The following is a 25,824-nucleotide window of genomic DNA, read 5'->3' as shown; positions in this document are numbered from 1 at the left end:
TAAACACAACTCGGTTAGTTTGACTTCAAGTAACTGTCGGTGAACAAAGTCATACGCATGTGTTTAATTAAAATGGATATGAGATTGGTCTTACAGACAGAGCAGATGTCAGTAAAGGACATATCTCTTAAATCCAAACGAGTGGTTAGATAAACCAAAACTCATAAGTCTGAGAGGAGTAAACCTCAGCACTTAACTAATAAATAATAACGAATAATTAAAAGAAAGATGATGAAAAGGAAAATAATTTTTAGAACTAAGTAGTTACACTACTAGTTCTGATCTGAATAAAGAGAGTCGTTGATTATGTTGACGACTGACAGACTTTGTGAAGTCATGTCAAAGAAGGTATTCATTAATAAATAATTATTAATTATTCAATGAATAAACAATATACTTAAACAGTATAATAAACCTTGGATTAACATAAATGGAAATGTTATCAAAGTGAGAAAGAGATGAGAATAAAGAACTCAAGGAGTAAGTTTCAGATGTTATCTGGAAACTAACAAAGAGTAGTACAACCCCAGTAACTATTGATCGAACCGTTAGATCGGTTTGATATTGGGATAGGATAATCTGAGGACGGTTATCTAAGTTTTAACTGTTGCGATCGACGAATGAAGAGGAATATGATGCTTGAAGATAGAGGTGATGCTGTGAAACTTGCGTGAATTTTGGCAGTGAGCCAAAAGCGCAAGTGATCACGATAATAAGTGTAAACTTTAGTTAGCTTGGAATTGTCAACATAAGCTCCATATATGTATACAAAATGAATTTGAAAACTGTATTGAGACAATAATTTCAAAAGATATGTTCCGAGAACCGAGCCTTATGACTGCGAAGTCTAGGCTGATTGGTAACGGAATATACATGTAGTGTACATGTATTTTAAGTGTCGGACCAGAAATGCGTAAAGCATGGCCGACTAAAATTGAAAAATATTTAATGAACATTTTGTTTTAATGTAAAATGTTTTGAAAATGGAGCTACAGTTGATAGTCAGTTAATTAAACATAATAGTAACAGCTATAGCACAGTTATGAAAACTGTTAGCTGTGAACAAGGAAGATATGTATATGGAGAAGAAGTTAATAAGTCCAATTAACATTGGAAATCCCGAAAACTAGGAATGAAAGTATAGTTTTGCGGTGATTATAAAGGAAGTTACAAGGTGCTCTATAGTGAGATAGTTAGATTATAACCACACCTACACCTATACAACCACACTCTGGAAAGAGAGGAGATCAGTTACCCAATCTGTAACAGGAAGTTACTATAGATTGAGGAGTAAATAAAGGACATTCTATATAAGGTATAGAAAAGTGAGAAAACTAAAAGATGAGTGGTTAGTTTATGAAACAGTAATCATAAAACATACTAAAAGTCATCTCAATAATAAGATGAGCCATAAACAAACAACTAAGGTTGAAAAGAAAACAAAAGAAAGAAAAATAAAAAAAAAATAAAGATATGCGACAAAGGTGGTATACTAAAAGTGTAGTTATCAGAAACTAGCAAAGGTAACCTAGTTTTATGATAACCCTGGAGTAAGTTAAATGATGCTAACTTACACACTTGGATCGCTTAGCAAGAAAGAGAATAGAGATTAGTTCTTGGGATGCGTTGCAGGACGCTAAACTAAGGAGAAAAAGGTATTCTATACAAGTTATAGGATCAACAGAAGTATATAAAGTGAATAATCTGTTGCGGAATGAAAGTTCAAACAGATGATATGAACAATAACGAGGAATAGGGATATGATTGAGAACGCCAGACAAGATGGTGCTATGCTTTCCGAAGCATGAAGTGAGATTAGGTATAAGTGAAATTTGGATTATAAGTGAAAAGTAAGTATATGTAAATTCGAGGACGAATTTATATAAGGGGGAGAGAATGTAATAACCCGGAAATTTAAGAGTTAAAATATAGCCACGTGTCTAATATTTTATTAGACGGGAGTAGATAAATTAAATTTAAAGATAAATTTAATTTACAAGTATCCCTAAATTTTTAATATGACTATAGGATTGCAAATTTAAATTTTTAGAATTTAAATTTGATTAGTTATATAGTTAACGGAGAGAATATGGATTTATGAATTGGGTGTAGAATAATTCATAAGTCCCTAACGAATATTTTTGGTACTAATATTCGCGGAATATTTTAAAAAGGTTATCGTGAAAATTTGATAAAATTTGGAAGCAGAAATTTTATCAAGCGCAGTCAATGCGGGCTTAATAAATCGAAAATGATTTATTAAGAATAAAATATAAGTCGGATGGGAATAAAAATTATATTTTTATTCTTGTTATATTTTATTAGATTTTTGGTAAAATTTTCACGAAATTTGGAAGTCGTTTCCGTTTGAGCTACGAACGACTAATTAAGAAGCTAGTACTAAAGTGGACATTTAGCCATTACTATATATATAAACCTAACTTAACAAATTGAAGGCAGAGCCTTCATTCTTTCATTCTGAAAGAATATATTGAGCTGCTTAAGCTCTGAAGCACGGTGACGATTAGGGTTTCGCGCCGTCGATCCGTTTCTCGATTCTAACTCAATTTCTTCAACGATTACTCACGTAATCGAGGTATTATATCCGTATTAAACGTTTATATCGATTTATTTCGAATATAAACTCGTTTATAAACGGTTACCGTATCAAATTATCGTTTTAAACGTCCGTATTGATTTTGGATTGTGTATACGTGATTTTGGATGTTATTTGGACGTTTTAAGTAGGACGGGAGGTCCCGGAAATTCGTTTCCGGGGCTGTGCGGGTGCGCAGCCCGCTGTGCGGGCGCACAGCATCAGCTGTGCGGACGCACAGCATGAAAATGCTGTGCGACCGCACAACCAAGCTGTGCGACCGCACAGTTTGTACTGTGCGACCGCACAGTACTGCTGTGCGGGCGCACAGCAACCCCGACGGGTTACCGGGGTTCGTTTCTTTCGGGCTTTTCGGGGAACTTTCCGGGGGCGATTCCGACGTGCTTTCGCCTAATAACCCGAGGTGTTTTCCAACCGAACCTAAAACATTTTTAATAAATGTTTTTAAATCAAAGTTAGATATTTTAAAATGATAACTTGTGTTAGAAGAAAGTGAAAAGGTTTTATAACCTAAACCTAAAGACTTTTAAAAGGAGATTTTAAAAGTAAAGTTAAACGTTTATAATGGACTTTAAAAGAGTTAAAGTCAACGTTTAAACGGTTTTAAAGATTTAGCAATCAGTTTTGCTAAATACTTAGTATATGACCGAGAATTGTTTTGACAATTAGGTCTATACTATAAATGGTTTTCTTTAGGTATTGTGATACCTAACCAGAGAGAAGTTAGAATGTTTTCTCAAAACGAGAATCTATAATATGGTTTTAAAAGAAAACAGACCATAAGTGCTATATGTTTATATGATTATATGTTTGACCTAGATCTGGGTTTAAGGACCTAGAAATTTTATAGGAAACATATATTGATATATTTTATCCTGTTTGCTTTGTGTGTTTAGTCCGACCAGCTAGCGAGCAGTCTGACCACAACCACAGGATTAAGTTCCAGACCTAGCGGTGTTTGTGAGTTCATTTGTTTACTTTTGAATATTAGTATTCAATTGTTTTTAAATCACAAATCGCACTAAGTATGAAACTTAGCCAAGGAAGATCCACTGAAACGAGCTATCTATTGGGCAACAATAGGACTGTGTGATCACCGGTGTTAATGAACTAGATGAGAGGTAAATATTATAAGCATACATATTGAGATTAGGTTTTAAGCCAGATGCTTATAAAGCGGCTTAAACCTAATGGGTAGTCCTGAGGTGGCAGTGATTTAAGTTCCGGCCCAGCAACCCTATACAGAGTCAAGATGGCTGTGATACATATGTATACAGCTCATCCTGTATTAAACAAGAGTTGTGCATATGCATTATATATATATGATAGCATTATAACGTAATCAGGATTAGGGTTTCATTTGGATCGAGGACTGGTAATATTTTTATATACCGATATTTTGTCTATACGCGATTTTGGTATTTAACTGTAAACCTATCTACTCACTCAGAAATATTTATATTTCTGACCCCGTTGTTGTTTATCATTTTTCAGGTACCTAGCTACCGGGTCTGGTCGAGCTTCCACCCTTTTCCATCAGGGAAGCTTATTCTGTTGTTATGTAAATAACACTTTAAACTCTTAGATGCTGCAATAGTGTATATAGGTTTGATATGTCTGTAGCCACGTCATGGTTCCTCTGTCTATATACTCTGATAGGAACCTGACTTTGTTTAGCTCTAATAAGTGGCTACTTAATAGGCATATGGTGTTTTATGGTGTCCCCTACGGGTGGCCAAGCTTCGTGTCTTTGGTCTGCAAAGACACTGTGTGTAGTTTAGCTGGCCTTACGTTTGTATGCCTGCTGTGCATGTTTTTAAATATGTTTGATACAACGCTTTGAAAAGAAAAGTGTTCGATATATTTTATTAAACATATTGTTCGGGTGCGCGGTTTGAGACAGGGCTGCCTGCGAGGCAAGGCACGTGAGCCAAGTCCCTGTACCACTGCACCGGTTTTCAGAAATGCGCGTGGGTCAGAATAACTAGGATTATTCAACCAGCATTTCTGAAAACGCGATTTCGCCTATATGAATATTTTCAGAATGTGATTTCCACGTTAAACGGAAAAATGTTTTAACGGTGTTTTCTGAAAACGGGTCGTACGCGAGGTACGATCTAGATTTATATATATTTATATTTAGGAGGCGAAAAATTTATAGAGGTTTTAGGCTTGCTACGGGTTTCGGAACAACCATTCCCATTCCCTAGCGCCGGTCTCGGCTCGGGTTTCGAGGCGGAAATCGGGTCGTGACACCTAGAATGGCTATGGATCCTTCTGAGCTAACATCCATTCCCATCTGGATTCACCTTCCTGGCTTACCCTGGGAATTCTGGACAAAAGAAATGCTGAGCAAGATTGGAAGTACCTGTGGAGCCCCTTTGTACTGTGATCAGTGCACTCTAAGCAAAACCAAGCTGGATTTTGCAAGGATTCTAGTGGAGATGGAAGCTAATGGGGAGTTCCCTAATAGGGTGATTTTGCAGGATGAAAGAGGAGCTCAATTTTCTCAGAAAATTGATTATGAATGGAAGCCTCAGAGATGTGAGGTTTGCAAAAAACTGGGGCATTTGAGTAGTAATTGCAAAGCTTTTCTCAAAAGCCAAGTTTGTGAAGAGGTGAGTACTGAGCAAAAAGTTGAAGATTCTATTGTGGAAAAGATAAAGGAAGATAATACTGTTCCTATGAGCAGCAAGAAGTCTAAAACTAAAACAAAGGTATCTCCAAATCCTTTTGATGTGTTAGGCAAGGTTGATATCATAGGGGATAGAATTACTGGGAGCCAAAAGAATGGTTTGGGAGTTATAGGTGAAGGCAGGAAAGGGAGAATCCTTCCCAAACCTTTTGAAATAGATAAATGATAGGTTCTTGGAACATTAGAGGGTTAAACAACCCTCTAAAACAATCAGAGCTAGTCACTCTGATAAAGAAGCAAAAAGTGTGTATGTTTGGAGTCATGGAAACCAGAGTTAGTTTTTCTAGTTTTGAGAAAATTTGGAAAAATTTAAGCAAGAAGCTGGTTGGATGGGAAGTAATTCATAACTACTCTTGTTCAGATATGGGTAGAATATGGGTCCTCTACAACTCAGACTTAGTCAAATTGGAGAAGGTAGTGCATCATAAGCAGTTTATTCACTGCAGTATGAAGTTGAATAATATTCAGTTTTGTGTTTCCTTTGTGTATGGCTCATATGTAGCAGAAGAAAGAAAGGATATGTGGCATCGTCTAACTTCCAATGTACTGGGGATCTCTGGTAATTGGATTGTCACTGGAGACTTTAATGCAGTGTTGAATAATTGTAATAGACAAGGAGGAATTGACATTGATGTTCAAGCAGCTGAGGATTTCCAGAGCTGGATAGACATTAATATGTTATCTGAAGTTAGTCATAAGGGCTTGGAATTTACTTGGAATAATAACCAGGAAGGGGATAATAGAGTTTGGAGGAAGATTGACTGGTGCTTCATGAATGATATAGCTATGAAAAGTTGGGAGAACAGCTTCTGTGAGGTTTTAAGCCCTGGTGTATCTGATCACTCACCTTTAATGATTAGTCTGGATAATAATACCTTCAAGAGAAAATCTATGTTTAGATTTTATAATGTTTGGTGTGAGCATGATAATTTCTTACAGATTGTTGAGGGAGTTTGGAGGTCTGACTATAGTGGTAACAGAATGTATCAGCATTATCAAAGGCTAAAAGCCCTTAGGGGAAATCTGAGGACTTTAAATAATAAGGACTTCAGTGACATATCTAAAAGGGTGAATCAGACCAGAGATATGCTCCTGAGTTTGCAGGCAAACCTATCCTTGGATCCTTTTGATACTATTCTTCAAGATGAGGAGAGAGCTTGTAATGCTCACTTGTTCAAGTTGCTATCTTGGGAGGAGAATATCCTTAGACAGAAGTCCAGAGCAATATGGATAAACCTAGGAGATCAAAACTCCAAATTCTTCCATAACTGTATTAAACAAAGACAGTTAAGGAAGAGAATCCTATCTCTCAAGCTGAGGAATGGAGTTGTTAGTGAAGATCAAGCAGAGATTAAAGATGAGATTATCACTCACTTTCAGGAGTTCCTAGGGACTGCTAACCCAAGGAGATCTTATGCTGAACCTAACATTTTTCTTGAAGGTTATGTGCTTACCAATGAAGATAGAGTCTTGTTAAATGAAGAAGTTACATCAGAAGAGATCAGGAAAGCCATGTTCTCTATTAAAGGAGATAAAGCCCCTGGGCCAGATGGATACAGTAGTGAGTTTTACAAGAGAAGCTGGAGGATTGTAGGTGATGATGTTAACCAGGCAATTTCAGAATTTTTTGCTAATGGAAAAATGCTGAAAGAAACCAACTCAACTGCTATTACTCTAATTCCTAAGGTACATAATCCTAGCTCAATCAGTGACTATAGGCCTATTGCATGTTGTAATGTGATATACAAGTGCATTTCAAAAATCCTAACTAATAGGCTTAGAACTGTTTTGTCAAAGCTAGTGAATGATACCCAATCTGCATTTGTGCCTGATAGAAGTATTGTGGATAATATTCTATTAGCTCATGAGATAGTTAGAAACTATCATAGGAATGATAGCAGTGAGTGTGCTTTAAAAATTGACATCCAAAAAGCCTATGACACTGTTAATTGGGATTTTGTAGAGGAGATTCTCATTGGTTATAGGTTCCCTGGTAAGTTCATTAAGCTCATAATGACTTGCATCAAAACAGTAAAGTTTTCTGTGATGATTAATGGGGAGTCAGAGGGATACTTTAATGGTGGTAAAGGTCTCAGACAGGGGGAGCCAATCTCTCCCCTCATATTTGTCCTATGTATGGAGTACTTTACTAGGCTAGTAATCAGAAATACTAGACCTGGAACTGGATTCAATTATCACAAAGGTTGTAATGGTTTGAAACTTTGCCAATTAACCTTTACTGATGATCTCTTTATGTTTTGTAAGAGTGATGTGAACTCTGTGAGTATTATTAAAAAATCAATTGATGCCTTCTCTGATTGTTCTGGACTAGTTCCTAACAACAATAAAAGTTATGTTTTCTTTAATGGTGCTAGTAATAAGAATGAAATTCTAAATATCTTAGGATTTCAGGAAGGTAGCCTACCCATTAAATATCTTGGTCTCCCCCTAATTTCTTCCAAACTCACAAAAGCTCATTGTGAGAACCTTACCTTGAGAATCACCAATAGAATAAGTCACTGGACTTCTAGGAGCCTCTCCTATGCAAGGAGACTTCAGTTAGTCAACTCAGTCCTTATGAGCATGCATGTATACTGGTGCTCTATTTTTCTGATTCCCAAGTCTATTGTTAAAGGGGTGGAGGCAGTTTGCAGATCTTTTTTATGGAATGGGTCTAACAGTCTCAAAAATGGCGGTCTGGTGAATTGGAAAACAGTCTGCACTAGTAAAATCAAGGGTGGATTGGGAGTGAAACCTATGCATCTTTGGAATATAGCTGCAGTCAGTAAGCATATTTGGGACCTGGTCACCATAAAGCCAACTATCTGGGCTAAGTGGGTCATAATCAACAAGCTGAAAAAGCTTAGTTTTTGGGGCCTGAATAAGCCAGGAGACTGCTCCTGGAGCTGGAGGCAACTCCTGAATGTAAGAAAAAGTATTATGCAATTTTTCAAGTATGAGTTAGGGGATAGTAAAAGATTCTCATTTTGGTATGATCCTTGGTTAGAAGGGAACTCAGTAACTCAGTTATTTCCTAGTATAAATATAAAAGATGCAGAGATTCCTAGAAGTGCAGTAGTTCAAGATGTGTGGAGTAGAGGCCAGTGGACACTGCCTGATCCCATTGATGAGGCAACTGAAACTGGTTGGAATTTTATCAGAAGTTATGCTGCTATTGAAGAGGATAAGGAAGATAATGTTACTTGGAAAGCAAATGCTAGTGGTAAATTTACTATCAGTAGCACTTGGAAGAATATGCTTCCTGTTATGGATGATGTGCCATGGTATAGACTTGTTTGGTTCAAAGGGAATATTCCCAGGCATTCCTTTATTGCTTGGTTAGCCTTTCACAACAGATTACAGACCAAGGATAAGCTGTGCAACTGGAATATAATAGCAGATAATAAATGCTGCTTTTGTAATCAGCAGATGGAGAGTACTAGCCATTTGTTTTTTGATTGCACTTTCACCAAAGTCATCTGGAGGAAAGTCCTGGAGTACTTGGGATTTATTAGAGAAGGTTACACATGGAGAAGAGAAGTGAGCTTCTTTATCAGGAGAACCAAAGGGAAATCCTGTAGTGCAAAGGTGAGGAAGTTGTGTTTCTGTGCAGCAATTTATCAGATTTGGTGTACAAGGAATGACTTGGTGTTCAATCAGAAGCATAAGTCAGTAGATCAAGTTTTTCTCAGTATTAAAAGTATAGTTGAGGCTAGATGTAACATAGCTAGCAGAAGTAGATCCTAATTCTTGTATTCTGGTTTTTTAACCAGTGTATATTGGGTGTATCTCCAGCAATAAAATTTGCTCCTATTTTGGTGATTTGACCAAAAAAAAAAAAAAAGATAAGTGAGCTTTGGCAAAGTGTTTGAGTTCCTTGTTCTATTGTAATTTGAATTCTGAATTATTATCTGCCGGCAAGGATTAAGATAAGTGAAACTTTGGCAAAGTGTTTGAGTTGCTTCAAACATTTTCTTATATTTTGTTGTGTTATGGAGTAGTTTATGAAAAATCATTAAATATGAATGATTGAGATAGTATTGGATTTTTTTTATTATTAAACAGGTCCTTGGATTGGTAAACTATTCCACTAATAATAGAAAGTTCACTTTTTGTGCATCTGCATTGGCTTTATGGTTCTGCAATATTGAGACTGAATTAGGAATATAAGAAAACCTTCTATTTATTTACTTTTTTTTTAATTTATATACTTTTATAGATCTCATGTAGCTTTCAATATCACATGTTTAAAGCTCATTCATAGTTGAATTTATGCATACAGAATAGAATCTTAATGTCTATTAATTGTTTAAGCAGCATTCCTTAGACCCAGTTTTATAAACTATTGAAATTTTGTTATTAATTTCTCGACCTGAGTTACTTCGGCTGGATATCCAGTTCGTAAGCACATCGAAACAGCAGTAGATAACACACCCTCTGTTATTATAACTTACAAGGGAGACTATGACATGCCCGTACCTAAAAAACGACACAGTCCGACAAGTGCTCCCCTTGTAGCTGCGGCTTCTCCGGCTTCCATACCTATACTTTTTCGGTGTGTTTGTATTTTTGATGTATTTTTAATGTATTTTTGGTGTATTTTCAATGTAATTTTTAAAAGAAATATTCACACATCTATTAAAATAATTGTTTAAAGGTTTATTTATTATGCATTAGCGGTTTTTTGATATTTTATTGATGTAATTTCTTATCTATTTATTTCGGTAATTTCGTTTTGGTTTAGGTTTTTTTAAGTGTTATTTAGGTGTATTATAAGTGTATTATTGGTGTATTTTTAGTGTTTTATTATTATGTCTTGTAGCGCTGTAATTGCGCCAACCGTTGCTATTGGTGGATGAAATGATCCGAGCTTGGCGTAGAATCCAAGTTAAACTTAGCACGGTAAAATGTATATTTTGTTTTTTTTATAATATTTTTTAATTTTGATCATATATATTTTATGAGTTTTCTTACTGTTAAATTGTGTATTTTAAATCCAATTATCTCTTCCCCTTTTAACAAATTTCACTTTTACACATAGTTTTTAAGTATTGTTTGATTTTTTGGGTATTTGTTTAGTGTTTTCAATGTATTTTCAGTACTATAATATTCAAAAGTAAACTGAAAAGTAAATTTTAGTGTATTTTTAGTTTGATTTAAAGTGTATTTTTAGTGTATTTTTAGATTGGTTTTGTGTACTTTTAATGTATTAAATTACTCGCCAATACCTTTTTGAACTAATTTCATCATAAAAACATATTATTTTTCAACAATTTTTAGCAAAAATACACTCAAAATATAAAGATTGATCTCACGTTCTCAAATCCATGATCAAAATGAATTTTTTTCGGTAAAAATAAATCAATTTATGTAAACATTAAAAAATACACTAAAACTATTTACAGAATTTGTTTTTATAGTGTCTATGGTATATTATTAGTGTAATGTTGGTGTATTTTTAGTGTATTATTGGTATATTGTTAGTGCATTGTTGCCGTATTATTAGTGTAATATTGGTGTATTATAGTGTACTATTAATGTATTGTAATGTTGCTGATGTATTTGGTAAAATTTTGAGTGGGTGATTAATCACTTAACTTTTACTTTTTGAAGAGATAAATTGATTAAATTCAAAATTTGATCGTGCAACATGCATACCGAACTTTTCATCATCAAAGATTCATAATGGGGGAGCAAAGTTATTGTTTACGCATAGTGAAATATGCTCCTTAAAAAGTTATATATAGATACCCTAAAAAAAATTAGATATAGATAATAATATACAAAATTTAAAAATAAAAAAGATATAAATTAGATATAGAATTGTAATATTTTTATTTTTATAGTTAAACCATGAAACAATAGTTACACCGATTCAGTGGTTTGAAATCAGATAAAGATATGAAAATTTGGTAAATTGGTAACAAAGAAAAACCAAAAAGAAACACAAAAGTTTAAATTGCCTTCAGAAAAATCCAGCACTAAATTCCCTATCTACATACAACTTTCTGCCAATGTGGGCCTAGCTTGAATGGCTAAGGCACCTCTAAGTGCATCAAGAGGTTGTGGGTTCGAACCACGCCTCGGTAACTAACAACTAACAAATGAGACTCGAAAGAGTCGATTCCCACCTTTGATAAAAAAAAAAAAAAAAAAAAAAAAAAAAAAAAAAAAAAACATACAACTTTCTTAATTAAGTGGATATTAAAATTTAAGTTTTTTCGTATCATCAATCTTTCATTGGTAGTATAAACATGCAATTTGAATATTTTCCATCAATCCAAGATATTAGATTAGCCAATAGAAATATGTAAATTAAGAAAAACAAGGATGTTAAATACAGAGGACATGTCAAACCTATATCTTGTATCATCCCAAATTCACATCTATCACTTAATATAAAAATCAATTTTATATAGAAATATAAGGACTAAAAATCAACTAATTTCATCAAAAATTCAACAGCTGAAATCTAGATTTTTCTCAAAATGGATGAAAAAAACTTTATCTTGCAATGAATCATAACTCACATACCAATAAATTCACACCTGATTGTTGTAGCAACCAGCAAATTGGAGATTTCGTCATGAACCGAATGTCGAACGGTATTCTCTTGTAATCTGAATTTGTGAAACATGCTTCTGCATTGCATTTAACACATCAGAATCCACAATGTGTTTGCCTGGAGCTTCTTCATAAATATCGCTAGGGCTTTAAAACCCGTCTCGTTGAAAACAATCAATGGTTTTCCTTTCCATTCTGTGTTTCAATGGTTTCACAATCCATGCACTGCAACAAGGCACTGAATCCACGCTTAACACTTATTTGACATTTCGTTAAGTGTCATCCCGTTAGTTAGGTAATTTTTGAAATTAAGTAAGCGAAGAAGGCAGCGTATGAAATATTAGAAAGATGAATGAAAAAAGGTGTAAATATATTTTAAAATGAATGTATTTTAAAATAATCCCATAGTTAAAATGATTGACAGAAGAAAATAATATATAAACTTAATAGATCTTGATCTCACTAGAAAAATGTCCACATGCACGATAAATGTGGTAGCATTTGGACCTTAATCTCACTGGCAAGAGCAAACGGAGTTTAAAACTAATATCTACACTGAATTCTTGCCTAATAGTAGTTTTCTACACTTGATGCCTTATGAAAGTAGTACCGTAAATTTAATTTATATTTCTGATGATCGTATTGAATAACTTCAAACAAACATACATTTAAATAACATTTGAAATACAAATAATATTTCAATTATCACCCGAGACCATCAGTCATATTAGCATTTTATCAAACTAAATCAATTTAAAAATTTATTTTCTAAGATATTATTAAATTTATCTTTTGATACGTATTAAAATTTCGGAATTAAATTTAAATTAGGAGAAAAAAGTTAGAACCATTACCATACAGGCTAATAATAAGTACTCTTTCAAAATGCATTATTAGTAGCCAAGCCTCCAGCAAATTATTAAGTTACAAAAATAACTAAACTGAAACCATAGTTAATGAGAATGTTTTTACCTTATTATAAGATCCTGCCAAAAATATTACCTGATTAGCATAAACTGGACTATCAAGCCAGTGTCTCATTGTCTATACGTATTTAAAAACTCTTTACAGTGGGTGGGTGAGTGCATTAATTTCAAACTAAACAATTGAATTTGAATTTTTTCTAAATAGAACCAATTTTGTAAGAATTTATTAACCATCATTTATTTTTACCATTTTCACTAACTTTATTAATTTAACTAATTCATACAATTATGTCAAATTTTAAATATAGTAACTAATTTTAAATATAAAATCAAAACATTAAAATAAAGTAAAATTTAATTTGAATTTGAATTGTGTAATACCCCTTAAACTTATTAATGTTTATTTTCGCGTGTGTCCAATTTAAATTAATTAGGACCTCAAAAATAGTTGATAAATTCACGAGATGAATTTATAAGGGTGAAAATGTGGTTTGGAGTATGTTTTGCCTTAATTTTGACTTTTGGCAATTTTACGTGTTAAAAGTGAATTTTTCGATTTTTCACTAAAAACCGTCAAAATAATTATTTTAAATATTTTTAAAGGCCCAAAAATATTTTAATTCAGCTCATATGTTATGATTTAATGTTTTTAAATATTTGAGAAATTTGAGTTTATTTTGCCTATAGAGTTCGATTTAATCACAAAAATATCATAGTGACAAATTTGTAAATAAATGTACAACTAAACTAATCTCTACATATTTTCATTTGAACTCTTGGTGCCCAAGTAATTCAATCATCTTCTCCATTTTTGTGTAGGTGCCGAATACTCCATTATTCAAAATACCAAAGCTTATACTTTTATTTTCTCACAAAATTTCCTTAACAAAAAACGTAGCAAATTTCCCGTAGATTATTAATCTATCTTTGCAAGTTCGATCAAGGTGAATTTCAAAGATCAAAGCCTTACTTTTATTTTCTGATGTTAGTTGAGTTTTAGAAACATGCTTAGGATGGTTTAAAAATTGGTGTTGTGATGGTTGATTAGTTAGTTTTAGTTGCTAGTTTGATGGGTTTCGGTTTTAAATAGATTTTTCCGTAAAATTAAATTATTTATTTTTATTTTATGGGCTGATCTAAATGATGAGATTAATATATGCTTTAAAGTGTAATTTTTATGGATTACAAATGTTAAATAATTAGGGTATTAATTTAATGGTTGTAGTTTCGATTTTTAATGGTTTTAAAGGCTTAAAAATCGTTAAATAAGAGAAATTAAATGGATTTTAAATTTCTGGAAATAAATTGGTTTATGTTTGAGTTAGATGTTGGATTGATGGTGAATAAATGTTTAATGGTGAATTTTTAATGGTTTGTTAATCGGGTTTAATTTTTGATAATTGTTTATTCGGTAAAAATTGTTTAAAAAGGGTATTTTCGTCATTTTAATTTCTGGGCAGAAATTATTCATGAAACATTTATGAAATATATATGATGATTATTTATGGAATTTAATTGATTTAATTGAGGTGTTTTGACGGATTGATAATCAGTTTTGATTATTAATGGTTATTTCGGTTTTAATTGTTAAAATAATGGAAAATAATTATTTTACAAATTATGGGCTGCTGTTTTTACAAGATGAAAATTAAAAATGTATTTGAAATTGATTTTGGTGAATTTCGGTGTTAAAATGGCTTAAAATGGACTTTTAAGCGTTTTTAGCGTTTTTGAGTTTTCCCGCCAAAACTACCGGAATACGGTGACCGGAATATGAGCAGAGGGGATAGAGCATGGTGGCTCACTCCTAAGCCCAGTTGGCAGCAGTTAGTGCCGAAATGATTTTGGCTGAAAATAAGGGGGGCCGAGCCCCGGGTATAAAAATATTTGACAGAAAAATATTTTTGGATATTTGGAATTGTGGTATATTTGTTGAGATTTTCTAAAAGTGTGTTTTAGAAAATAATGTGAATTGAATATGTGTTTAAAATTATAATGGAGTTATAATTCTATGTTCATTTATTGAATTAAATATACTATGTGGATAGAGTGTATCGTATAGAAATACTATGACGCGGAAAGAGATAGTTGGAATCAAATTTGGTTATGTGATTATGTGGTTTATTTGATCGAGTCGGTCTAGAGTTTATCTTAAAATTTTGAGTTAATACATTTATTAATGTTTAGTCTCTAAATTAGATCCAGCGAATTTTGTCGCGGAAATTGGCGAGCGAAGGTTTTAATATTCGACGGGTGATATTTTTAAATTTGGAATAAGCGAGTACTGTAAGTGTGTTTACAACGTATACTGCTAAATATTAGTATTCAAAATATTGCGAACTGCTTTACATGATTTGCAAATGCTTTATTTTATTTTGAATTTAAATCGCATGAACTATTATACATAGTGTTGAAACCGATTTAGATTTATTGAAACATGCTTACTATTGGGCGGAAATAGTGTTGTGTGATCACCGGTATTGCATATTAGAATGGGTTGCATGTGAATGTGCTGTGTGAATCATGGCGACGGCCTGGAAGTCAGGCGACGGCCTAGACTCTGTGTGAACAGATCTTCTTCAGAGGCAACGGAATATAGACGACCAAAGGCAGTAAAGAGAAACTGCCGAGATCTGAGAGGTCGAACCTTTTATTAAAAAAAGTGAAATGGCGACGGTGTATATGTACTGCCGAAATCCGTTGTATAATGAAATACCTAAAAGATGATTGATCGGATTTGACGGGCTAGAGTACAAAAAGAAATGAATAAATACGACCATGAAAAATAAAAGGTTAACCCGAATGTGGTGAAATGATGTGGAATATTTATGTTTCCTGTTTTGAAAGCATATAGGAACATGAATCATGGTTTAGGATTTCATATGAATCGGTAATCTGGAATGTATTGCTTTCATATAATGTTTATTAGTACATGTTGTACGCATTCACTCAGTTTTTATAACTGACCCTGTTGAATTTATAATTTTTATAGGCGAGTAGTGTGAGGTGTGGATTTCCAATTTTCTGTTCTGAAAATCCCTAGCTTGAATAAAGTGAGAATGACTTCCTTATTGTGTCTAGAGTTGCAGTAGCTAGAATAATGAACGATGATAGCTTAGTAGTCGTTGGACTTATTTATGCTTTATATTTTATTATAACGCTTAAACTCTGATAATATGTAATATGTGAATGTTGTGCGAAAGTCCGAGCGACTGCACGAGTATAAAATGCGATGAACGCATCTGCATAATGAAATGCAGTTAAATCCATAATGAAATGGTCTGCATAATGAAATGCAGTTAAGTTCATAATGAAATGGCCTGCATAGTGAAATGCAGTTATTACCATAGTAAGGTGGTATGCATAATGAGATGCATGATAAACTATAGCAAAATGGTTTTGAAACTAAAATGCAATAATAAAAGAGAAAATTATATGCATGTTTTAAAAGGTAATTTGTATCAGCACATTTTAAACGGAGATTTTAAAATGTTCAAAAATGATTTGAACGAAATTTTTTAAGTGTTTTTTAATGTATTTTTAAAGCTTGCTACGGGTTTCGGAGCAAGCACTCCCATTCCCTAGCGCCGATCTCGACGCCGAGAATCGGGTCGTGACAAATTGTTTATTTAGATATTTCAATAGACATTATTTTTTCTAAAGAATTCATAAATAAATATGAACAAATATAAGTAAAAGAATAGTTTAATATCTGTTTAAAACTAAAAAATAATTATGATAAAAAGTATTAAATAGTTTAATATAATATATATAATGGCATCATTCACTAATCATTTTTCAACTATTATTATTTATAAAAAATGTATTATTAAAATTTAACTTTTTTAGTTAAAATATACTTAACTTTATAATGAACCTGAATATATATAAATCCAATCTTATATCCTCAATCTATCAATAATTTTTTTATAAGGTATAAATGAAAACAAAGCCTCAAATTACGGAATATGTGCACTTAACCCATATAAATTATGTTATTGTATGTGTTAGTCCATTAAAATGACGAGGATTAAAGTGAGCGTCTATAAGTGATAATCCAAGCAGGAGTAATGAGATAAATACAATCCTTGTGCTATGTATAGTAATGGATGACGTCCAGTCTTATCTAGTCTTCTTCATGGGTTTGGGTATCCGGTCTGCCCGTCGAAGCCCGTTCTCTTAGGTTCAAATTTCATGAAAATTTGACAATACCTTTTTAAAAATATATCGCGAACATTGACACTAAAAATATTCATTCGAAACTTATAATTTATTTTATTTTAATTTACAAGCATTTTTTTAGTCCTAAATAATCTGTTTATTTACATTTTAAATTTCAAGCTTCTATAATCTTAATACATTTTAGGAACTCTTATAAATTAAATTTATATTTAAATTAAATTGATGTAGTTTCGGCTAATAAAATTTTAACATATGACCTATCTAACCATTAAAAATTACGAGGTGTTACATCTTTCTATCCGGATAGCTTTTTTCTTAATTAAAATGGTATTTATTTAAATTTAGTGGTCTAAAAAGTTAGGCCTAATTACTTAAAAACCACTCACCTTGTAACTTTTTTTCATTTATACCACGACCTGGGAAAATTTTCAATTGTACCCTATTTTCGATTTTTATGTTTCGTTTGTACTCCAAGAGTAATTTTTTTGATAATTTAATCAATTTAAAGATGAAAATATTAAAAACAAGATACATAAATGATTAACATTAACGTTTTATTAGAATATATGTTAAAAATGAAGGACTAATTTAAACTTTTTTTCAAAAAAAAATAGGTCAATTTAACTCATTAGGTAGAGATGAAACATAAAAATCAAAATAGGGTACAATTGAAAATTTTCCTAGGTCATAGTATAAATAAAAAAAAGTTAGAAGATGGGTGATTTTTAAATAATTAAGCCAAAAAGTTATTATAGCGAAAAGGAATATTTATTATTTTATATACGTTAAATGCCGTTTAAATTTGTGAACCCGCGAGTTTGTTTGTTTTTTTTATAAAACTCATATTGTTTGAGCTTGTTTCAATTTCTGACCTCGATAATTTGGAAGTAATTCAATTTTTATTCACTTTATTATTATACTTTTTCCCAACAAGAAAGAAGGGAAAGAGAAGAATGCAGAAGTGTGCCTTGGCTATTTAATTAATTTTTTTGTTCTTCATTTTTTTTGAATAAATAACTAAAGCGGAAGAATAAGATGCGGACATTACAAAGAAATAAGAGAGCCTTGATCATACACCCTTCTGTTTAAGGGGTTTGCAAAAATCGAACCGAATCAAAAACCAAACTAAAATAACTCTTTCGGTTTAAAATTATAATTTTTTTATACATTTTAATTCGGTTCAGTTTTTAAGTTTTAAAAAATCAAAAAATCAAAAAAATCAATATATTTAAATTCCTTGATTTTTTTTAAAAGTATTGTTGTTTTTTTAAAATAATATTATTTTCTTTTATATTTAATTGTTATTTGATTTAGATTTAATTTTTAGATTTAATTTTTGATTTTTTTATGAAAAAAAAAGATGTATTATTTTCCTAGTACAGTAAAATCAAAACGAATCAAACCGAACCATTTTTTTGTCAAATTTCGAGCAGTTTTCAAATTTTTGAAAAGGCTTAATTATTTAAAAACCAATCACCTTGAATTTTTTTTCCGTTTATACCATGACCTAGGAAAAAATTCATTTATACCCTGACGTATGTATTTATGTTTCACCTCTACCCTCGGTTACTTCTGACATTTTAAAAGTTTTAAAATGGGGGGGAAACACGGAGTGATGGTGAAATTAAAATTCTAAAAGATCAAAAGAAAGAAAAAGACGAAGAACAAGAAGAACAAAATCAAAACTGCAAAGAACTACCAAGAAATAAAATTAGCGAAAAGGTAAAATACCTCGCAAGTAAATACGCAGGATCGAAAGAAAGATAAGGAGCAACTTGAAAACGAGGAATCTTGAAAGCAGAAGAAGGAAACCCACAGAAAGCTTGAAGAAATTTGTTTTTGACAGTTGCAGAAAGAGCAAAGATGGAAGAAGAAGGAAAATGAGCAATTATATAGCCTAAACCGAAGAAACTGAAAAGACGAGATCCCATAATTACAAATAAGGACCAACTAATAGCGCACGAAGACACTTGTCCTTCATCCAGTCACAACCCTCTACTGATAGACGACACGTGGCAACGCAGAATCTTACTAAAGAAGAAACGTCGCCCACAAACATATGAAACGACTCGCCCGGAATACAAAACGACTCGCCCGTATAATAGGACTCAGCTCCAAAAGAGCTAAAATCCACTAAGGCATGAATACCAATTACTTCAGCTCACTTGCGGGGGGGCTAATGATGGATACCGAATCCTACAGTAAATATAATGGAGCCGAGTCACAGGAGATCTACTCTCAGGTGATACCGGACTCCCCCTAAAGATCCGAAGATATGAAGGATACGCCGAATCCCTTAAGATTCGGTGATATAAAGACCGAATCCCACATGATCCGCCCAAAGCGCGTTAGGTCCGGGATTCGGATAATCGACTAAGAATGGAAGTATTGTCCTATTCGGACACAAACACTATATATGGAAGGATAAGCTCTACTTTAGGAAGATAAGACTATTTAGGAAGACGTTCTTAAATAGGACTCTTATCAGACTAAGGTAGATCACGACTAATCAGGAGAATCCCTACGATATTGCCGAATCCCTACAAAGTAGGATTCACCTGCCTAATACGACTCTACTAGGTATATTCGACTACTATAAAAGGAGCACGAGATATGCCTAGAATCACAATTACATTCATATACACAAAACGCTGCTCAAAGCTCTAAACTGACTTTAGCATCGGAGAGTTAATCGGACAACCACCGTCCGGTTAGCTTCTACCCTGTTTTGCAGGTCTTACTCACCGGTTCAGAAGGCAGACTCCATCATTTATGATCAGTAACTTTAAATATGGATTATTAATATGTTTGAATAATTATAATGTTATAGTGTTAATTTTGTGTTGATATTTGCTGGATTTTAACGATAAATATATACATATGTTAATTTTATGTTAATATTGTGCTTATCTTTAGTTGATATTTGGTTAATATTAATATTACTAAAAGACGAAATTATACGTGAAATGAAAAACTAAGATACATTAATTTAAAATTAAATTGAAACAGAAAAGATGCATTAATTTTTTGTAAAAAATAATAATGATATTGAATTACTGTAATATTGCAGTGTTGATTATTTGATGATTTTTTTATTGATATTAGCATTGGTGAGGAAGATAATAATAATGTAAAATTATTTTAATATTACAGTGTTAATTTTCTGTTGATGTTCTGTTAACATATGAAAATAAAATAAAATTTAATCTATGATAAATAACAAATGCTGATTAATTATGAGTAAAAAATAAAGATAAAAAAAATATAAAAAAGTATAATTTAGTATAAAAAAAGATTCAAAAAATAATATTATCTAATTTATTAAATGTTATTGATATTTTGTTGATATTATATTGATATTAAAACTGCAAAAAATGTCAATAGTCTAAAAAAGTATAAAAAATAAAAAAAATAAAAAAAATCTAAATATTAAATATATGATAAATATTAAGGAAAAAATATAATGATGGAAAATAAATTAAAAATAATAAAATAAAATGTTGAAAAATGAGAGCATATAGAAAGTAAAGTTTTTAAAAAAGTAGTATTAAAAAAAAGTTGGTAGGGAATATAAGGATTGAAAAAGGGTAATAAAAAAAATAAATGTTAGAGAAATAAAACAATATTTCATATAAAAAGTCCTAATATTTTTACCGTTAGACATAGATTATTTATGTTCATAATATTGAATAATTAATATAGTGTCTTTATATCCACAAATAATTTTCTCGCTTTAAACAAATTTTACAAATACATTTAAAAAAATGTTTGAAGTAGAAAAGTTCAGTATTTAAATTTTAAAAAAATTGGTATATTAACATTTAATTAATATAGCATTTTTATTCAAATAATAATTTTTACAAAAATACATATGTTTGTATTACAAAAGAGTTGATCGCTTGTTGTTAATATTGTTAGACACATGTACTTTGATAGTCCATAATTATTCAATGCTTTAAAACTACATTTACAAATATCTTACTAAAAATATTTTAACTACAAAAAGACGTTAGCTTCATTTAAAAAAATTGTAATTACAAATATTATTTGTTTTAATAAGAATATGTGAAAAATACTTTGTTATAGAAACTACTTATGTTTGCATTATTTGTAAATTGTAATGTTTTCTATATATCGATTAGCAAACTGAATTTTACCGGCTAATAATCACCCACCCCCTCGACCTTTACCCCAACCTACCTAAACCCCCTATATTTTGAAAAACTTTCCCAAACCTTCCGGACTTTATGGCGGCACTCATTCACAATCCTTATAAATGAAAATACCCCTCAGCACCGTCTTCTTTTGGCGGCTGTAATTCTTTAAAAAAAATGACGGCGCCACGTGTCATCTGACACATGGCAAAATATCTAAAAAAACACCCCTACAACTGTACAAATTTAATTAAAAATAAAAATAAAAAACCAAATCAAACTAACCCATTCAAATCACCAAATTACCCAAACCAAACCGTCGCCTCCTGTCATCTTCTTAGGTGAGAAAACGACCAAACTCGTCGTCTTCTTGGGTGAGAAGACGAGCTGCTGATCTTCTTCTCTGGCTCTGAGAAGACGAACAACTCGTCTTCTTTGTTTCTGAGAAGACGAACTGTTGCTCGTCTTCTCCACATCTGTTCTCCAAGAATAGATCAGTTTGGTCGGTGGCGGGTGGCGATGAGTGGTTTAGGGTTGGCAGGCGACAGTCAGTGGTAAATAGGTTGACCGGTGGGTTGGGTTTCATTAAGTGTGGTTGAATTTTGATTTGCTTTAAATCTTTTAGGGGGTATTTTGGGTGTTTTCATTTTTTTGACATTAATGACGTGTCAATTGACAATGTGGCGCCACCATTGTTTTTTTCAAAAAAAAGGACAACCGCCAAAAACTAAAGGGTAGTTTCATCCATAAGGGCCATGGGTGGCGCCGCCATAAAGTCCGGGGGGTTTAGGGAATCTTTTGAAAGTATAAAGGGTTCAGTGAAGTTTGGAGTAAAGGTCAAAGGGGGTGGGTGATTATTAGCCGAATTTTAACATAATACATTTACAGCAACACATTTCTATAGCAACTGAATTCGGTCTAGAATTATTAGTGTTAATGCATCTAAAGTATATATAACATTTTCGCATTTTCACATCATTGTCCGCGTTTCTGATTTGTCGAGCACAATTGACCCAATCATTTGTAAATTGTATATGGTTTTTGTCGTGTTCTTTGTCGCATTTTCTCGATTTTTGTAAATGAATTAATGCTGCATCTAATAACTATATCAATGTCATTTTTCTCTGCAGATGCCAACTGTGACGGTTATCTCTGAAGCTATAGTTAGGGCGGCGATGGACGAAATAGGTTTGGCTTCACAGACATGCAAAACAGATTAATCAATGAAGGGTGTGCATTTTACTTGCCGGCATCCAGAGTCTAAGGAGTTGGGGCATAAATTTTGGATTGCAAGTGGAGAGAGTTTTGATATGGCTAAGAAAACGGCTTCTCGCCTTGCTCCAGAATTATTATAATTGACATTTGCAGACTTTTTTTTTCTCAAAAGCTGGATTTCATTTAATATAATATGAGATATACACAAATAAATGACTTCTTAACACATTTGAGTGAGTCAGTTCACAATAGAATGATGAGAGATGCAGAAGCCTTCATCGACAAGTGCTTTTCTAAACACTAAATGAGCCATCCAATTATATTTACAGTTTATATATTTAAATCTAATTTTCGAAAAATGGAAAACTAGATTAAGAATATTTTCAAGAACTACTATGACATCATAATTTTTAAAATTGCATTTCTAGAACTCATACGTCCATATGTCTTTGTGCTTATGTTTTTTAAAATTTACTATATTTATGCTTTTATTGTACATTTTTTATTTGGTCTAATTGTATTTTTCCCGAAACAACGCGAGGCTTTTTACTAATAGCCTAATAATAGACATATTCATGGATTTAGGTACCCGCCCATGACCATACTCCTTGGGCCGGGCTTGGACAATGATGTTTGGTCTCAAGCCTGACCTGAACCCAAGGCCCGAAGAAACCTACCATATTTCGGGTCGGCTTCAGCTTTCAATATTGTAACAAAATAAATGCAGGACCGCTCAAGTCCGGCCTGAACCCATAAAAATAGTGCATTAGGGCCGGGTTTAGAAAATATGTTGTAAGTAAAGGCACTATTGCTTGTTTAAAAGAATATACACTCAAAATCGTAAATAGAGTAGTTTGAATAAATCGGTTAGGACATAACAACTCTCTTAATAATGCTAGTTTATTTCCCTTGATCTCTGTAGGAATGTCAATGTTATTTCTAGTTGCTTTTATTGGCACCCCATTCTTATTCTCATTTTATCAAGTAATCGATTTGCATTTACAATTCTAGTTGTACATTTGTGAACAATTTCTATTGCTTCAATAACCCTGCCTATTAGGAGAAGCCAATAGGGTGATTCGATCATAAAAGGCATAATCATGATTATTAAAAGAGATGGAATTGCAGAGCCACTTAAAAGAATTTTCCATTTTATACTTCTATCAGGATTATTATGTATGTAAAGGATGAACATTAGTATAGCCTAATAGTAGATATGTTCATGGGCATGGGCACCTTCCCGGCCCGCCCATCCTGTACTCTTTAGACCGGGTTTAAATAATAATTTTTGATCTCAAGCCTGACCCGAACACAAGCAAGCACAGAAGAAGCCTGTCATATTTTAGGTCGGGTTCGGCTTTTAATATTATGAAAAAAAATCAATGGAAGGACCGCTCAAGCCCGGCTCGAACCCGTAAAAATAGTGCATTAGGGCCGGGTTTGGGAAGTATGTTTATAAGTAAAGGCACTATTGCTTGTTTAAAAAAATGTACACTCAAAATCGTAAATTAAGTATTTCAAACAAATCGATTATGACTAAACAACTCTCTCAATAATGCTAGTTAAATTCCTTTAATCTCTGTAGGAATGTTTACGTTACTTCTAATTGCTTCTATTGCCACCATCCGTGTTTTTATTTTATAAAATAATCAATTTGCATGTACAATTCTTGTTATACATTTATGAACAACTTCTTTTTCTTCAATAACCCTGCCTTTTAGGAGAAGCCAATAGGGTGATTCGATCATAAAAGACATAATCAGGATTATTAAAAGAGATGGAATTGCAGAGCCACTTAGAAGAATTTTCCATTTTATACTTCTATCAAATGCATACCCCGTCATTACGTCTATTGTAAAATCAAATAATATGCCTATATTCAAATACTGTTTTTGAAATTAAAATTTTATTTGGTATTTTATAAAGATTAGTTATGCTTAAGTTTGAAATGTATTATTTTGAGCCATTTTACCCATTTGGGCAATTTAAAAAAAAAAACAAATTAGCCCAAAATTATTTTGGGCCAAATTGGGTTAGACAAATTATTGTCTAGACTTCTTTTGGAAAAAATGTACAGTATTTTTTTGGTGGGTTGGACTGAGTGCTTGGGTTGCGCAATTATTTTTAAACTCTAGTAGAACCAAGGTATAGGGGTTAAACCATATGAGTAAGCTGATACAAAAAGGTTGCCATTTAAAATGATGATGACTAGATCGAACAAATAAATTAAAAGTGACTAAACAAAAAGTGACAATTCTAACATCGTTAATGAAATAAGTGTAATCCCAATGCTACGTAATAACAATGGACAGGGTCTAGACCTATCTAATTGTCGAGCTGGAATCATTGATGACATTATTTTAAAGCCGGCTGCACCAATCGCAAAAAAAACTGATAACTTATTAATTGGCTGTTCTCGGATAAAGCTAGATGTTAAATATATTTTGTGAATAATATTACTGTAAGTAAAGACATTAATGCTTGTTTAAAAATGTACACTCCAAATCTTAAATAACGTAGCTCGAACAAATCGGTTCGGACTGAATAACTCTCTCAATACTTTTGTTTCCCTTAATTTATGTAGTGATGTCAACGTTATTTCCATTTTCTTCTCTTGGCACCCCGTTTTTGTTATAATTTTATCAAGTAATTGAATTACATCTAAACAGCATAATCAGGGTTATTAAAAGAGATGGTATTGCAGAGTCGCTTAGAATAATTTTCCAGTTTAAAGTTCTATCAATTGCATACTCGTATAAAACCAAATAGTATTCCTATATTTAAATATTATTTTTGAAAAAAATTGAATTTGATATTTTATAAAAAAAATGATTCTTGATTTTGAAACATAGAATTTGACCCATTTCTATCTATTAGGTCAATTTTTAAAAAAAATAGCTCGAATATTTTTGGGCCAAATTGGATTGGAGGAAAAATTGCCCAATTTTGTTTTTGGCAAAAATGAAATGTAATTCTTATGGGTTAGGCCGTATGCTTGAGTTAAGAATATCAAATATTGATAACTTAATAATGGTTCATGGAGACTATAAATACATGATATGGGTAGGGATTTTAATTAATCTACAGATTACTAACCTTATAACTTTATTTTATGGTAAAATATTTGAGAAAATTTAATTCAACATTTGTTATTGTAACTCTAAGTGTTATGATACCATTCGTTAAAGCTACACTGTCCAACAGTGATAAAAAAATTAATGTAATCAAGAGAAGTTAATAAAATAATAAAAGATGAATGAGCGTTTTATCATTATATGATTTTAAATTCATGTTTATTTTTTATTAATAATTTATTTTTGATAAATTATTTATTTATATGTGATTTTAAATTATGTTTGGTGCAAATAATATTATGCAATTCAAGAAGTCTTTGTACTATATTTTTATCTTACAATCCCATTACTAACCTACCTTTTATTTTTTAATTTTTATTTTGACTTTTTTCACCCC

General features: G+C 32.1%; 1 protein-coding gene across 1 annotated transcript; it reads left to right on the top strand.

Annotated features, from left to right (window-relative positions):
• The first annotated feature begins 4,878 nt into the window (after positions 1-4,878).
• Positions 4,879-5,478, top strand: LOC126672286 (uncharacterized). The gene has a single exon (XM_050366234.1). It carries the CDS (start codon positions 4,879-4,881, stop codon positions 5,476-5,478), a length of 600 nt encoding a protein of 199 aa, XP_050222191.1.
• The last annotated feature ends 20,346 nt before the right edge of the window (positions 5,479-25,824 follow it).

The sequence above is a fragment of the Mercurialis annua genome, linkage group LG3, assembly GCF_937616625.2.
Source record: "Mercurialis annua linkage group LG3, ddMerAnnu1.2, whole genome shotgun sequence".
Lineage (NCBI taxonomy): Eukaryota > Viridiplantae > Streptophyta > Magnoliopsida > Malpighiales > Euphorbiaceae > Mercurialis > Mercurialis annua.
Note: the sequence above shows the minus strand (reverse complement) of the source record. Positions and strands in the feature narration are given on the sequence as shown.

Bases quoted from the DNA above. Each gene is read 5' to 3' on its own strand.
- LOC126672286 (XM_050366234.1), top strand. From the start codon at position 4,879: ATGGCTATGGATCCTTCTGAGCTAACATCCATTCCCATCTGGATTCAC.